This window comes from Mus pahari, chromosome 19, assembly GCF_900095145.1.
Source record: "Mus pahari chromosome 19, PAHARI_EIJ_v1.1, whole genome shotgun sequence".
Classification (NCBI taxonomy): Eukaryota; Metazoa; Chordata; class Mammalia; order Rodentia; family Muridae; genus Mus; species Mus pahari.
Genome location: NC_034608.1, coordinates 64,425,062 through 64,439,982, shown reverse-complemented (window position 1 = coordinate 64,439,982; position 14,921 = coordinate 64,425,062). Strand labels below are relative to the sequence as shown.

General features: G+C 41.4%; 1 protein-coding gene across 12 annotated transcripts in view; it reads left to right on the top strand.

Annotated features, from left to right (window-relative positions):
* The window catches only part of Tenm3 (teneurin transmembrane protein 3), a 723,224-nt gene that overhangs the window by 649,574 nt on the left and 58,729 nt on the right, over nt 1–14,921 (top strand). For 8 of the 12 annotated variants that reach the window (XM_029531758.1, XM_029531759.1, XM_029531767.1 and 5 more), the window contains 6 exons: nt 365–484; nt 1,058–1,319; nt 6,660–6,927; nt 8,313–8,456; nt 12,525–12,774; nt 13,407–13,427. In XM_029531758.1, the coding sequence (XP_029387618.1) occupies nt 365–484; nt 1,058–1,319; nt 6,660–6,927; nt 8,313–8,456; nt 12,525–12,774; nt 13,407–13,427 (1,065 nt within the window). The remainder of the gene's footprint in view (nt 1–364; nt 485–1,057; nt 1,320–6,659; nt 6,928–8,312; nt 8,457–12,524; nt 12,775–13,406; nt 13,428–14,921) is intronic. The other 4 variants (XM_029531766.1, XM_029531764.1, XM_029531763.1 and 1 more) reach the window with 1 other exon arrangement.

The following is a 14,921-nucleotide window of genomic DNA, read 5'->3' as shown; positions in this document are numbered from 1 at the left end:
TGTGTGTGTATAGTGCTTGATTGTTGGGGCTGTCTCAGATCTGCTGTGAGTGTGTGTGAGTGTGTGTGTGTGTGTGTGTGTGTGTGTATAGTGCTTGATTGTTGGGGCTGTTTCAGATCTGCTGTGTGTGAGTGTGTGTGAGTGTGTGTGTGTGTGTGTGTATAGTGCTTGATTGTTGGGGCTGTTTCAGATCTGCTGTGTGTGAGTGTGTGTGTGTGTGTGTGTGTGTGTGTGTGAGTGTGTGAATAGTGCTTGATTGTTTATGATGGTGGCATTTTTACCTTTGGCTTGAATTATCTATAAATCATGATAATGCTGGCCAGAGAAGACGGAGGTTCATCAGACCCCTGTACTTTTCCCACAGCCTTGCGTCCGTCATCAGAGGGCAAGTACTAACGGCTGATGGAACCCCACTTATTGGCGTCAACGTGTCGTTTTTACATTACTCAGAGTATGGATATACGATTACCCGCCAGGACGGAATGTGAGTTGGCTGCATCCTGCTGTCTCCGTGGGAAGGATTTTCAGCATGAGGCTGGGCGTCCACCCATCACCCGTCATGTTGTATTGTCTTTTTTAATAGAAAGGCCACAACTCTCAGACTCTAAAAACCCAGGGCAGTGCAGAAGGCAGAGACTGCGAGCCATGTACTCATTTGCCATAAAAGTTCATTCCGTCTTCTGAGGCGTGATATAATACTGTGGTCCTGTTGGAGAATTTTTTTTGTCTTTGAAGAATCGTGTTGAAATATTTATTGGGGATGTCTCTTACTGTCTGCAACTGAGTTCAGACGGTTCCAAAGAATAGATAGGAAGTTAGGGAAATGCAAATAGATAGCTCGGTGACTAGAGAAAGGATGTTTAAATGCTCACTATGTAATTCCATTTGAGCAGAGGTTGGAAACTTTCATATAAAAGTTAGGAGGAAAGATTATTTGTGAATCATTTTAACTTGAGGAGAGCATTGGTCATTGTAAGGTGGCAGCTCACTAACTTAGTCATTGAATGGTGGCAGCTCACTAACTTCGTCATACTAAGTGCATCTTGTCCGTTCTTAGGTTTGACTTGGTGGCAAATGGTGGCGCTTCGCTGACTTTGGTATTCGAGCGTTCCCCGTTCCTCACTCAGTACCACACTGTGTGGATTCCCTGGAATGTCTTTTATGTGATGGATACCCTTGTCATGAAGAAAGAGGAAAATGACATTCCCAGCTGTGACCTCAGTGGCTTTGTGAGGCCAAGTCCCATCATTGTGTCGTCACCGTTATCCACCTTCTTCAGGTCTTCCCCTGAGGACAGCCCCATCATCCCCGAGACACAGGTAAGCCGTTACGGCGGGCAGGCAGCATCTTCACATGGAAGCGTCTCTAGTCGTGTCTTGCAAAGAATAATCTTCAACAATTTCAGGGTTCTAGTACCATCCTACTTCTGTAACATGTGATGTGTGTCCTAGAGTGGGAAAAAACGTCTCGGAAAAGGTGACTTGACAAGAAACATTAACTTTCTAAAGGTGTTACCTAAAAAAACTTAGTTATGTTTTAAAGTCTAATAATTTATCTCTTAATGCTCTAGTCTCCACAGGAATAAACTATCTAACTTTTAAAGAAACCGTCATGTTAAATATTCAATTTATCTACTGAAACACCTTCTGTCTTAGTCAGGGTTTCCATTCCTGTACAACATCATGACCAAGAAGCAAGTTGGGGAGGAAAGGGTTTATTCAGCTTACATTTCCATACTGCTTTTGATCACCAAAGGATGCAGGACTGGAACTCAAGCAGGTCAGGAAGCAGGAGCTGATGCAGAGGCCATGGAGGGATGTTCTTTACTAGCTTGCTTCCCCTGGCTTGCTCAGCTTGCTTTCTTATAGAATCCAAAACTACCAGCCCAGGGATGGTCCCACCCACAAGGGGCCTTTCCCCCTTGATCACTAATTGAGAAAATACCTTACAGCTGGATCTCATGGAGGCATTTCCTCAACTAAAGCTCCTGTTCTGTGATAACTCCAGCTGTGTCAAGTTGACACTAAATTAGCCAGTACACCTTCCTTCTTTGTTTCCTTCCCCTGTGTTTAGAAATAACTTTCAGATCTTAAAGGCAGAGCATTAGGTACAACAGTAATGAATGTTCTCCTGAAATTCATAGTAAAACTATGTGGTTCAAAGCCAGGCCAATGGTGCAGGCCTGTAATTCCAGATATTCAGGAAGCTGAGGTTGGAGCACTTCTGGTTCAAGGCTTTCCCAGGCTAGGGAATGAATTCAAAGCCGCCTTTGACCAACCTAGTGAGACCTTGTTTCAAAATAAAACATAGATGGGGCCAGAAAGATGGCTCAGCCATGTCAGTAGTAAAGGGGGCTGGGAACATTGCTTGTTGATACAGAACTTGCCTAACATGTGATTCTTAGGTTCAATCCTCAGTACCACATAAATAATAATAATAATAATAATAATAATAGGTTCCATCTCAGTACTACATCACTAATAATAATGACAGCAACAATAATAATAGCATAATCTTTAAAATGCAAGCACACACACCAGCTTTGTCACATTCGTTCATCAAACATGTTTGAAATGCTCGTTCCATCGCAGTTGTTGGAAGTTGGGACCAGTGGTAAACCAGTCAGAGTAGCTGCTCTCTGTGAATTTAACAACCAAAGAATGAAGAAACTGAACCCTTAAAATGCTTCAAGTTAGGATAAGGCTTGTTAGGCATCTGAAGCAGGGTAAAGTGGGTCGAAGTGGAAATCCTGTATTGTGATGGCCGGAAGCGATCTCTCTGCCAAGGCAGCACTTGCCAGTGCTGTTGAGGGTGAGTGCAGGGGATGGTTGACATTAAGGGTAGGACTCTTGGGGGTCTGGTTCACAGATGCACTTGTAACATGGATGAGATGGGGAAGTGCAGACAAGATGGCAAGAGGCTAGACAGAGACGTAGAAGTTATAAAAAGGTTCTCCTGGCAGACGCTCTGTGGAAATGACATTATGGAGATTTTAGCATCCAAGTCAACTTTGAGCTGATGCTTGGGAACTTCCCCATGACCTCATTCGATCTGATACTCCCTTTTCCGGGTCCACCTTGTGACTCATAACTTCTTAGTTCTAAAACAACCTTACTCCGAAGCAGTATCTGCCCAGAGGTTGGCAGATTTCGAGCGAAATCTACCCACAACGATGTGTTTCAAATAGGCAACAAGTCCCTGAATGGATGTAGTCCTTTTGCAAGTCATTCACACAGTAGGTGTGATGTACGGAGTACCCAAGGAGGATTTAAAGATGGCCAGGACACAAACCCTGTCACTAGAGATGCAGTAAATATCTGAATCAACAGTGGGACGTTCAAGACAGAGGGCAATCCCTGAGTAAGCTGGAAGCAGCACTTCTGGGGGGGGGGGCTGTCTCCACAGAGTGATGAGACAGAAGAGAGAAGAGGGCAGAGGTCATTCGGTGAAATGAGTGACAGCAGCATAGTAGACAACAAGATGGACAGAAATTGGTGGGATGGCTCATTGAACAAAGCTAATGGCCTGCATTTGATCCCCAGCACCCACATGGCGGAAGGAAAGAACCAACTCCCTCAGATCGTCCCCCAACCTCCATTCACAACCCACCCACCCCACCCAAACACCAGTTAAATGGGTAATTGTAAAACAAATCACCATCATCATCATCACCATCATCATCATCATAATCATCAAGACAGACAAGAATTTAAATAAGAGAGGAAAGAAGAAGACAGAAGAAAAGTCCCATCCCAAAGGAACTTTGAACTCCTTAGGCAGTATGGAAGCAAGGATCCGGCTAACCCAAATCACAAGATAGCTGACAGGAGACAGAAATTGTGAGCAGGCTCCTGTTGGCTTTATTTGCACATCTGTGTGGCCAGAGCTCAGGTAGCAGGTGCGCTTAGCTATGAAAAAGGGCAGAAATGGCATCAAGGAAACAGCAGACAGATAGAGCATCAAACTGCGCGTGGAGCTTCTGAGTGCTTAAAGCATCCAGACTGGGGCTCACAAATTATGCAGCTGGCACAGTGGGCTTAAGGATGTATCTTCCCATTTTGGCAGGATTTATATTTCCTAAGTAATAAAATATGACACGGTAAGGTTCAATTACATAGGAGAAATGCACGCTCTAATGAACTAAATTAGATATTTGTTCCATGGAAGTAGGTTAATGATGACAGAGACAATAATCGGTTATTAAAATTAAGAATAACATGATATTTTGAAATAGAGTAGCAAGTCCTAGCAGGTCACAGGAAGTGGTTATTAATCAATTCCCTTGCAAGTAGGAAGACTATCAAATGTATGGGAAATTACTTTGAAAGGAATTTAAGAGGAAATGTGTTGTATTTTTCTGGGCCACTCAGGATGCACAGAAGTCTGTTTTTCAAACAAATGCGTTAACATTTCATCCTATCACAACTTTAGGTTCTCCATCCTGTTCCCTGATAAAAGATTCATCAGCATTAGATCTCCTGGTTTTCTTAGACGTGTGTGTGGGGGGGGGTGCTTTAAAACGTTTCTGAGTGGACAGAGTGGAAACTAGAAAGGTTCAGTGTGTTCATAAACGGTCTTCCTCAATATGGCTCAAAGGACTGAATCCAATTGGCAGATTTAGTGCAGACCTCGGCTGTGTTAAACCAACACTTTAGAGGTATGCATTTGTGGTCTGTTACCTCACCTCTCTTCCTCTTCATGCCAGCTGCCTTACAGACCCAAGTAGGGAGTTACTTTAGTCCGTTCCTTTGTGCCAACTTGCAGCTGTGTGTTTGTTTATACCCTCTAACAGCCATGACTACAAGCCTAGAGTTTGACTTCAGAAATTCAAATGGGAGATGGCAAAACTGGATCCACCATTCCTCACTGTGTTGCATGAGAGGTGTAGGGGACACAGAGCCACTATTCCAAGGTGTTTATCTCAGGAAAGGCAGTCATTCGTGACTAAGGCATTAGTGTATACAGTGATACATACTAGCATTTAGGAATGCCATCTCTCACGTGGAGGGACCCATGGCTCCAGCCGCATAATATGTGTCAGTCATCAATAGGAGGAGAGGTCCTTGGTCCTGTGAAGGCTCGATGCCCCAGTGTAGGGGAATGCCAGGACAGGGAAGTGGGAGTGAGTGGGTTGGTGAGCAGGGGAAGAGAATGGGAGGGGAAACCAGGAAAGGAGATAACATCTGAAATGTAAACAAAGAAAATTTCTAATAAAAAAAAAAAAGGGAATGCCATCTCGTTCATGGTAGAAGTGGTAGGTTTCAGACAAAGGTTACATTGTTTGAATTCCATATCTGGTGTCTTAGTTAGGGTTTTACTGCTGTGAACAGATACCATGACCAACACAGCTCTTATAAGGACAGCATTTAATTGGGGCTGGCTTACAGGTTCAGAGGTTCAGTCCATTATCATCAAGGTGGGGACATGGCAGCATCCAGGCAGGCATGGTGCAGGAGGAGCTGAGAGTTCTACATCTTCATCTGAAGGCTGTTAGTGGAAGACTGACTTCCAGGCATCTAGGATGAGAGTCTTAAAGCCCACACCCACAATGACACACCTACTCCAACAGGGCCACACCTTCTAATAGTGCCACTCCTGGGCTGAGCATATACAAACCAGCCCAGTACTCCTCTGCTGAAGAAAGAAGCATTTTTATTGGTGAGGTAGGCACAAGTTTTTAACAAAGGTAGCCTTACACATTACAGTACACATGATAAGCCTATAAAGATCTATTGTTAGTTATGAAACTAATAAGAGCATTAGGAGGAAGAGTCATTTGGAAAATACTTTAAATTTTTTTTATATACTCCCCAATGTATTTCAAACTGGTTAGATTACAATTTGGGTATATGGTATCTTTCACCCCCATAAATTTGTTACCTTCCAATGAGCAATTCACATGGGCAGCTAAGCATAGGGTTAAAAACGCATGTGTCATATCATTGAGGCAGGCTTACATGGATAAAAGTAGCTTTTTACAGTCAGAAATCAGAAATAGGTTTTATCTTACATGTGCATTTTAGTTACTCTCTGGGAAAATAATGCACACGGCTTTAAAACATTAGCTCACTTACCATATTATTAAAACTCAGTGGTTTTAATGCAGTTCATTGTAGTTCAATATGTAATTATGAGGATGCGCTGTTGTTACATTACCTCCCAACGTGTGTCTGGAATCAACTACTATTTAACCCAGAAGGGTCTGTGCTTCTCACTGTCATTGCTATCTTTCTAACAGTGACCCAGGTAAGCTAATGAGGCCATAGGCTTACTTAGGCTTAGCCTCTAAGGGACCAGCTAATGATGCATCCATCCCTTTTCTGAGGTGACCATTGCACAGATGTCAGCTCTCTTCTCCAAGTGACCGGAATAGAAGCTGCATTAGTCAGAATCTACTGTAACTAAAGATCTCCAAGTCGGGGTACCAACAGCTGAAGGATGTGATTAACGCCAAATAAATCACAAGAAGCTTCTGGAAGAGAGCATTAGGCTGGTAGTGGCACTGTTTTGGAATGATTAGATAACAGCTCAGATGTTATTTGTGAGTAGCAAGCCTGCTGTGTCTTATTTTAGGTGCTCTGCTGGGCCCTGCTCACTGTATCTTCTTGAGTCAGGCATCCACGATCCCAGTTCAGAGCTTGTGCTTTTCTCAAACGTAGGTCCTGCATGAAGAAACCACCATTCCAGGAACAGATTTGAAACTTTCCTACCTGAGTTCCAGATCGGCAGGGTACAAGTCAGTTCTTAAGATCACCATGACCCAGGCCGTCATACCGTTTAACCTCATGAAGGTCCATCTCATGGTAGCCGTGGTTGGGAGACTCTTCCAGAAGTGGTTCCCTGCCTCACCGAACTTGGCCTACACGTTCATCTGGGATAAGACGGATGCATATAATCAGAAAGTCTACGGCCTGTCAGAAGCAGTTGGTAAGTTTCATGAATAGCTCCTCTGCACTGAAAAAAGAAAAATGGGGTCAAGGTCAGAATTATAAAGAAATTATCAGGAATCTATGGCAAGTAAGGAAGATAAGCAAATTCGGTGGCTGCAATTTCATCTAGGGAAGTCACCGACCGGTTGTGTTTGATCAGTGGAGAAAGGAATGTATCACATAGGAGCAGAGGAAAGACTTAGAGTTTCCATGGAGCCATCTTTCAAATCTCAGGTTACTGTATCCTTTCGCCTGGTTACTGTTTTCACCTTTCTTTCTTTCTTTCTTTCTTTCTTTCTTTCTTTCTTTCTTTCTTTCTTTCTTCCTTCCTTCCTTCCTTCCTTCCTTCCTTCCTTCCTTCCTTTNTCTTTCTTTCTTTCTTTCTTTCTTTCTTTCTTTCTTCCTTCCTTCCTTCCTTCCTTCCTTCCTTCCTTCCTTCCTTTCTTTCTTTCTTTCTTTCTTTCTTTCTCTTTATTTGTTTCTTTCTTTCATTTTCCTGAGGTATCCTTTTCCATTTATTTTCCCCCTCCCTTTATGACCTGACCTCTGTAGCTTTTATCATCCTTTTGATGTTTGCTGTATGTGACCATGAGATGGTTTCAATCAAAATGTTTAGCAGAAGGTCGAACAAAATTGGGATCCAATAATTATTTCAGCTCCTCTGCTCAGAGGGCCATTGGGAGGACAATCGGGAAACACCAAGTCACTTGTTTTGCTGAGTGACCAGGCATCAGAGCGGGGCATGTCAAGTGTAGCTTCACATCAGCAACTAAAGGAAACTGTAGATCTTATAGCTTCAACTTTACTTGAAAATGGCATTTTTGGGTTCATCAAAAAAAAAAAAAAGTATCTAATTTAGATTTTAATTGGTAACTCACCAGTCATTTACCAATCCTTGGTTCACTGTGAACTCTATAAAGTTTTTTTTTTTTTTAATTGTGAACTGGTAGTAATTCACAATTAATGTGTAAATACCTACCATAAATATTTTCCACAATGAAAGTTCTTAAGAACTAGACAGTTTGGATTATTTACATAACAAATTTTTTTTTGTTGGTTTTGCTTAACTAAAATTTGCTACTAACTTGTTATAACTAGTTAACTAGTTTTCCAATTTTGAACTTGATATTGTCTAAGAACCCCCTGTAAGGATAATGGTGGGGGGGCTTGATGTCTATTAAATAAGCATAAGATAACATTTGGAGTCCTTTGGTTTTACCTCCCAAATGCTCAAATCTCCTTACACAAAAACATTATTAAAAAATTAATAAATGAGGAGACCTACTAACTTAGATCACGATTGTGAGTTTCCCTCCAAATCATCAAACGACTTCCTTTTCCTGTCTGGCCGAGAGGATGAACTATGGTTTACCTCACTTGCAGTGTCCGTTGGGTACGAGTACGAGTCGTGCTTGGACCTGACGCTGTGGGAAAAGAGGACCGCCGTTCTGCAAGGCTATGAGTTGGATGCTTCAAACATGGGCGGCTGGACGCTGGACAAGCATCATGTGCTGGATGTTCAGAACGGTAAGGTCTTGCTCACAACTACATCCTCACTCTGATTATACTACCACAGCTTTTTATCCTCTGAACACCATAGGATTGGAATCAGTAGAGCAAAATAATGATGAATAGATTATTGGAAGACGATAAAAGCCTTGGAATTATGTGATTCTCTTACTGAATTTTACAGTGTCCCTGTGGTAGTCGTTATAATACTTTCCCCAGTAGAGTGTAAATTCCCTGACTTGGGTGAAATTGCTCTGTCTGTATGAATGCCTCTCTACAAATTCATCTGTGAGTGCCGAATTCTACACAGCAGTATGTGCAAAAGGGGGGGGGGCGGGGGGGCTTTAGAAAGTTACCAAAACTGGCAGCAATGTGATTTATTGTGAGCCAAGATAAAAATCCACGGGACTTTACCAAGAGATTTCCAGTAGATTCTTGACAATTAATATGTCCAAGTGTCTAGTTGTGCCCCCCCCCAACAAGTTCTGTTTTGTCGGTATTGAAAAAGAAAAAGGAAAAAAAAACTCTCACTCAAAAGTACTGTAGCTTGATTCTGTGACTATTAGGAGAAATATAAATAATTTGAGAGAAAAAGTAAAAACTAAAATACTTCTTCTAGCAGACCTGACATCACAAACCAAACTGCAGATTGTGAACCCTCTCCTCACACACAAACTGGCTCCAGTGGGAAGGAATTCTGTTGCCCCTACTGTGTTTCCGACATTCTATTCTCATGTTCACCCACACATCAGAGCACCCAAAGATGCTCAGTTATAAATCAGGGCCATAAGGTTACCAACTCTAACCTGTCTTAAGTCTTCTCACACTGACAGGTCTCTGCCATTCCTCTAGGAATAGCTAGAGGGAATGTCCCGTGCTTGCTCAGTAGCATCGCTTTTGACTTTTGGGAAGATTTAGAATGTTGAATTGAGACTGTCACACCATTAAATGCTCGTGATGGATGGTCACATTTGGAGTGATGTTTCTTCAATGTTTGTTCTGTCTTTGAAAATAAGAGTATTGGAAAGATAGATCTTGACTTCCCAAGTATACTGGGTCACCGTTTCCAAGTCGGCATTCGAAAATGCCCATGCTTTGCCGAGAGGAGATAATGAAGAATAAAAAGTAGATCACTCGGGAAGAAAAATAAAGCAGAAATAAATCCTCCTCACGCCTTTACCAGGTTTGCAAGTGTTTAGCTCTCTTCCTTTCCGGTGTATCCTGGTCATTCCAGAAGGCTGGGAACAGAGCCCATTTCGAGAGCCACACAGCATATACATTATAAATGCAGAGGTGTGACTTGTGTGGGAGAGTGCTTGGCTAGCGTGCACTGCGTTGTATCCACATCAGCACGAAAACTAGGCTTGGTGGCACGAACCTGCTATTCTAGTTCATGGGAAGAGGCGAAGGCAGGAGGAACAGAGGATCGGGACCGTCCTTGGCTATGTAGACAGCTCAACGATATCAAGAAAACTTCTAAAACTTCAAAGCAGAAGAAGAAAACAGGACTCCCAAACAGAGAGAACATACCATATGTTAACTCCTAGCTTCCCTTGAGCCATCAGTGTTACTTGAAATGGTGGAAAGCTTGGTCTGTCCTGTGAGTAACACTAAGCTGAATCGTGGTCTTTCAAAATGCATAGGCATGTGCCAACCATGCTTGGAGCTGCTCCTGATTAAATTATTTAAAATTATATTTCATATATTTTCTACGTCTTCCCATATCCCTGCATGAGTCCTACACGAACCTTGGGGAACGCTGTTCTAGGTTTATTTTAGTGATTGTGAAAACCAGTGTAAAATGCATAACCGGTTGGCAACAAGATTTCTTCAAGGGACTGTAAAGCCATAGGTAGAAGGTAGGCATCCAACCCCAGCTGGATTCCAGAAACTCAACACTATTCGCTTACTCGGTAATAGCGTTCAGAAAGATTAGCATATACAGTATTGTATGGGGTTAGATAATATAAATATACATAAACATGCATATTCTAAACAAGAATAATATATAGGAGGTATCTTATTAAAGTACCAGGTCACAAACCTGTTGTGTTCTAAAATATGTTACTTTAAAATGTGAGGTCACTTAAGTCCCCGTGGTGAACTGATGGCAGTTTTCAATTGTATCCAAGAACACTCTGACAAGTAAGTGGTGACTGTCCAAAGTGACACGCATCTAATTGAATAAACAAAGTGATTTGTAACTGCATCAAGCTGGATGAGTTATAGACAAGGGAGACACAGAGCTAGGGGGCCACAGGTGTTTGTTCAAGCCTCCTGGAACAGGGAAACCAACAGGACGATGCTAACCCTTTTGTTGTGCCGAACTGGAGGAGAAATGAAGGGCCAGCCATCCGAAGTAGTTGCATCAATCAGATGCAGTAGAACACTAGACTGACTCATGGCTCCCTTCCGATAAAAAAAAAAAATGCAGAACCAACTCTCCCAGGAAATTATACTTCCATAATTGTCAAATAATGTAATCACAGAAAGAAGAAATCTTAAGCATCATCCGTGTAGTCTTTGAATATTCAAGGCAAAAAGCATCGCCTCTCTTGTTATGATCCAGGCTTATTTAAATTATTTTCCCTTAAATTTGAATAAACCTGTTTTATCATTCCTGATTTCTTTATGTAAATTGGCCATGATTATTACATCACCCAAGTAGCAAGGCATTTAAAAAAAAAAAAAAAGTAATCACAAAGTGAACCTAAAATGTACTGAGCTATAAGGGGAACGTAATTATTCTGATCACTTCTTCGCTTTCAAATTATCCCAAAGTGGAGGAAAAATCATGTTCTCGAGTTTTCTGTTTGTACCTTCGCAAGAATATTCTTTTAACGGTCTGTCTGCCACAAAGCATGGTCATTAGCTCCAAGAACTACTTTGAAGAGTGGAAAGCCCAATAAATACAATACATACTGCTCTAAAGTCAGAGCAGCAAGTGGTTTATACAGATAATAATACATTGAGGAGGGTCATAAAATATTCATGGGACAGGAACCGCTGACAAGCCAGCGGATAACAGACTCAAGCCATTGATCTGCACTTGGTAACAGCGGAGCAAACCAAAATTAAATCCCAATTCAAATCTAACTTCTTACTAGGAAAATATTGAATCTTCCTTGGGAATTTTTTGGTCTCACATTTTCAGCAAAGCCCACTAACGAGCAGACTGGTGTTTTTTTTTGTCTTTGTGAAATTATTGACACTTTCAGACCTTAAAGCAGAGTTCAGTTTGAATAACGAATTTGCTTTCTGCGTCAGTTTCATTGTGCGTGCGTGTGTGTGTGTGTGTGTGTGTGTGTGTGTGTGTGTGTGTGTGTGTATAATTTACATCACATAAATGTGAAGCAATACTACCCATTGACAGTGTGGTGGAGTTAAAAATAGACCTCCATAGGCCAATGTTATGGCTCAGTGATACATTGTATTCTTACTCTCAGGATGCCTATAAATAAATACTTTCTAACTGTGTTTCCATAAAGTACTTTTTAGCTTTTTAAAAAACTCATTGTAAATTCATAAGAAACTCATAATCCCAGGGTACATTTTATTAATCAGGTTAATTTGTAATATTTTCCACATTGATTAACAATTAGACAAACTTTCTGTTCCCTAAAGAATATTATGTAGAGTATGGTTCTCAAACTCGGTTGCACATTAAGATCACCTGGAGAGTTTTTAAAAATCTAAATGCTAAGGCTGCACCCAGACCAATTAAATCAGAGCCTCTTGAGGTAAGGACCAGCCCTCAGTATTTGTTATAGCACTCTAGACTGTTCCTCGTGTAGCCAAGATTGAGAATCACTGGGGTTAAGATTTTGGGTTTTGAATTCCTCTTCTTAGCCTTTGTTCCTCTCCGTAGTCTTTCCCTTCATAACAAATAGTACTTTTGAAATGTACCATAATGTGGTTTACCATGTGATATCTTATATTAGGTTGCGTAGATAGAGGTCTTTCCGTAAGAACTGTAAAGTTTCCAGTTCTAGGTCAGAAAGGCCCAGCACTGTGCTGAGATTTCTAGGGGACCTGTTTGCTTTTTGTCACCCATTTCCATCACAAGAAACATGAACTGTCTTTCAGGTATACTGTACAAAGGAAATGGGGAAAATCAGTTCATCTCTCAGCAGCCTCCGGTGGTCAGCAGCATCATGGGTAACGGTCGGAGGCGTAGCATCTCATGCCCAAGTTGCAATGGTCAAGCTGACGGGAACAAGCTCTTGGCTCCGGTGGCGTTAGCCTGTGGGATCGACGGCAGCCTATATGTAGGGGATTTCAATTACGTCCGGCGGATATTCCCGTCTGGGAATGTAACAAGTGTTCTAGAACTAAGGTATGTCTCTCCTCTATTGGGGTCCTTCTTCAGAGACAATCATCATACCCTTAAAAACAAAGTTGGGTGTGATACGCTGGTTTATCCATTTAAGCGTACACCCTACCGCTTAAAACTCCCTCTAGAAAGAACTTAGTCCTTAAGTGGAGATAGAAGGTCCACAGCATACAGAAAGCAGTCTGGTGCGGGAAAACAGCTCACTACTCATCCTCCCAGTGATCTTTCTGTGAACTGGAAGGTAAAGCCACGTGTATTTTTAATCATTTCAGTTTTCCTTAGGATAAATACGCAGCACGGGAATCCGTCTTTTATTTCACAGCGGCTGAACCAAGATGTGATCATAGTAAATAAACAGGGATGCTGGTCATTCCGTTGGGCCAGCCCATTCACTAGCCCGGATGCAGATAGTAAAAACAGCTTGCCTTTGTCGTGATTGAAGTGTGGTTGTCAAAAGCCACCAGCTCTGATAGCAGTTTGATAAGGTTTTGCCTACAAAGTTCATTACCAGTGTTTTCTCAGCTTGCAATTTTCCATACAAGTAATTAAACCCCACTATTGATCTCATTATATTTCAGAAGCCTTTTCTAACTCTGCTTTCTTTTTCCACCTTTCTTTTATCTGCTTCCACCAAGAAATAAAGATTTTAGACATAGGTAAGCACCCTGCTTAAAGGTTCTTGCATATTTTCCAATGTCCTTTTTCATGTTTCAATGTGACTCTCTGAAATTGTTTTTTAATAACACCATCTTAAGAGGGAACTCAGAATCACAGAACATCTAAGGAATTAAAACTTGCCTAATTGGACAATTACATAACTTACTGCAAAATATATTGTGTGATAGAATGTTAGAAATATTTTCAAGTTGGTTCATTAAAAAGAAAAGTCTTGTCACAGAGAATTCAAATGCGCAGTTACTGACTTACTGTAACCTAAGCCTTCTGAAACAGAATGAAATTTGAAACACAGCATAGTTTAAAGAGGTAGGGTAATTTGACCAGTACCCAGGACAGATCACGTCTTATTGGGCACAAAGCTGTTTTGGTTTGGGAGGCAATTTGAGAAAAATAATCTGAAAATATTGTACTATGCTAAAATTTTTGTTTGTTTGTTGTTTTGAGACAGGGTTTCTCTATATTCCTGGCTGTCCTTGAACTAACTAACTCTGTAGCCCAGCCTGGCCTCAACCTCAGAAATCCCCCTGCCTCTGCCTCCCTAGTGCTGGGATTAAAGGCATGTACCACTACCACCTGGGAAATTTTATAAACTTACATATCTGTCTGTTCAATATGAACTTCCTGCTGAACTTGGAAAGGTTTTCTCCTCTATATCACTCCCTATGTTTTTCTTGGGCTGTAATTTCTAATTTTCCCAAATTAGAAGAGTTACTAGGTTCAAGAAGCAATGTTTGTTTGTTTGTTTTTGTATGTGTGTGTGTGCCATTATTACGAGGAGAGAGGCTTTCTTCAAAGCTAAAGATGAATACAGAGTACCATCAGCCCAAAAGTTTTCATATCTCATTGATGTGTATGCTTGCCTGAAGAGTTACACACAGTGAAACCTTGTCAGAATAATTTTCTAACAGCCACTTTTTAAAGACAGAAGGAAAAAAAAATTACAGAAGAAGCTTTAAAATACTTTAAACAAAGGCTAGTTAGTGAACGCCAGGGTTAGACATGCCAGATCTAGTTTGACCGTTAAAATATCTAATATATTTAATATATAATATATTAAAGAGGCAGTGATATTTTACATCAGATATCGTAGATGAGTAGGTCAATATAACTCACTGAAACCGTTGTAGAGATTGACGGCAAAAAGTGGTGTCCTGCTGGCAGATGGATATAACCGGTGCAGATCAGAATACCCAGGCATGGTCCCAGGACCCTTCCCTAAGATTCTGTATTGATCTTACACTTTCAACTAAATGGCCCAGTCCGCATGCTAAAGATTAACACCGAATCGCCCCTGAACGTCAAGCGTACTTTGAAAAGCCGAGGCAGAATATCAACAGTTTTCTGCTTGTTTTCTCAGTAGCTATGGAAAGAAGAGGAAAGACAGACAGCAAGCGGCATGTGAATACGCTGCAGGCGATACAGAAAAGACTGGGGAAGCCTGCCTTTTAACAAGCTGGCCCATTATATGCCAG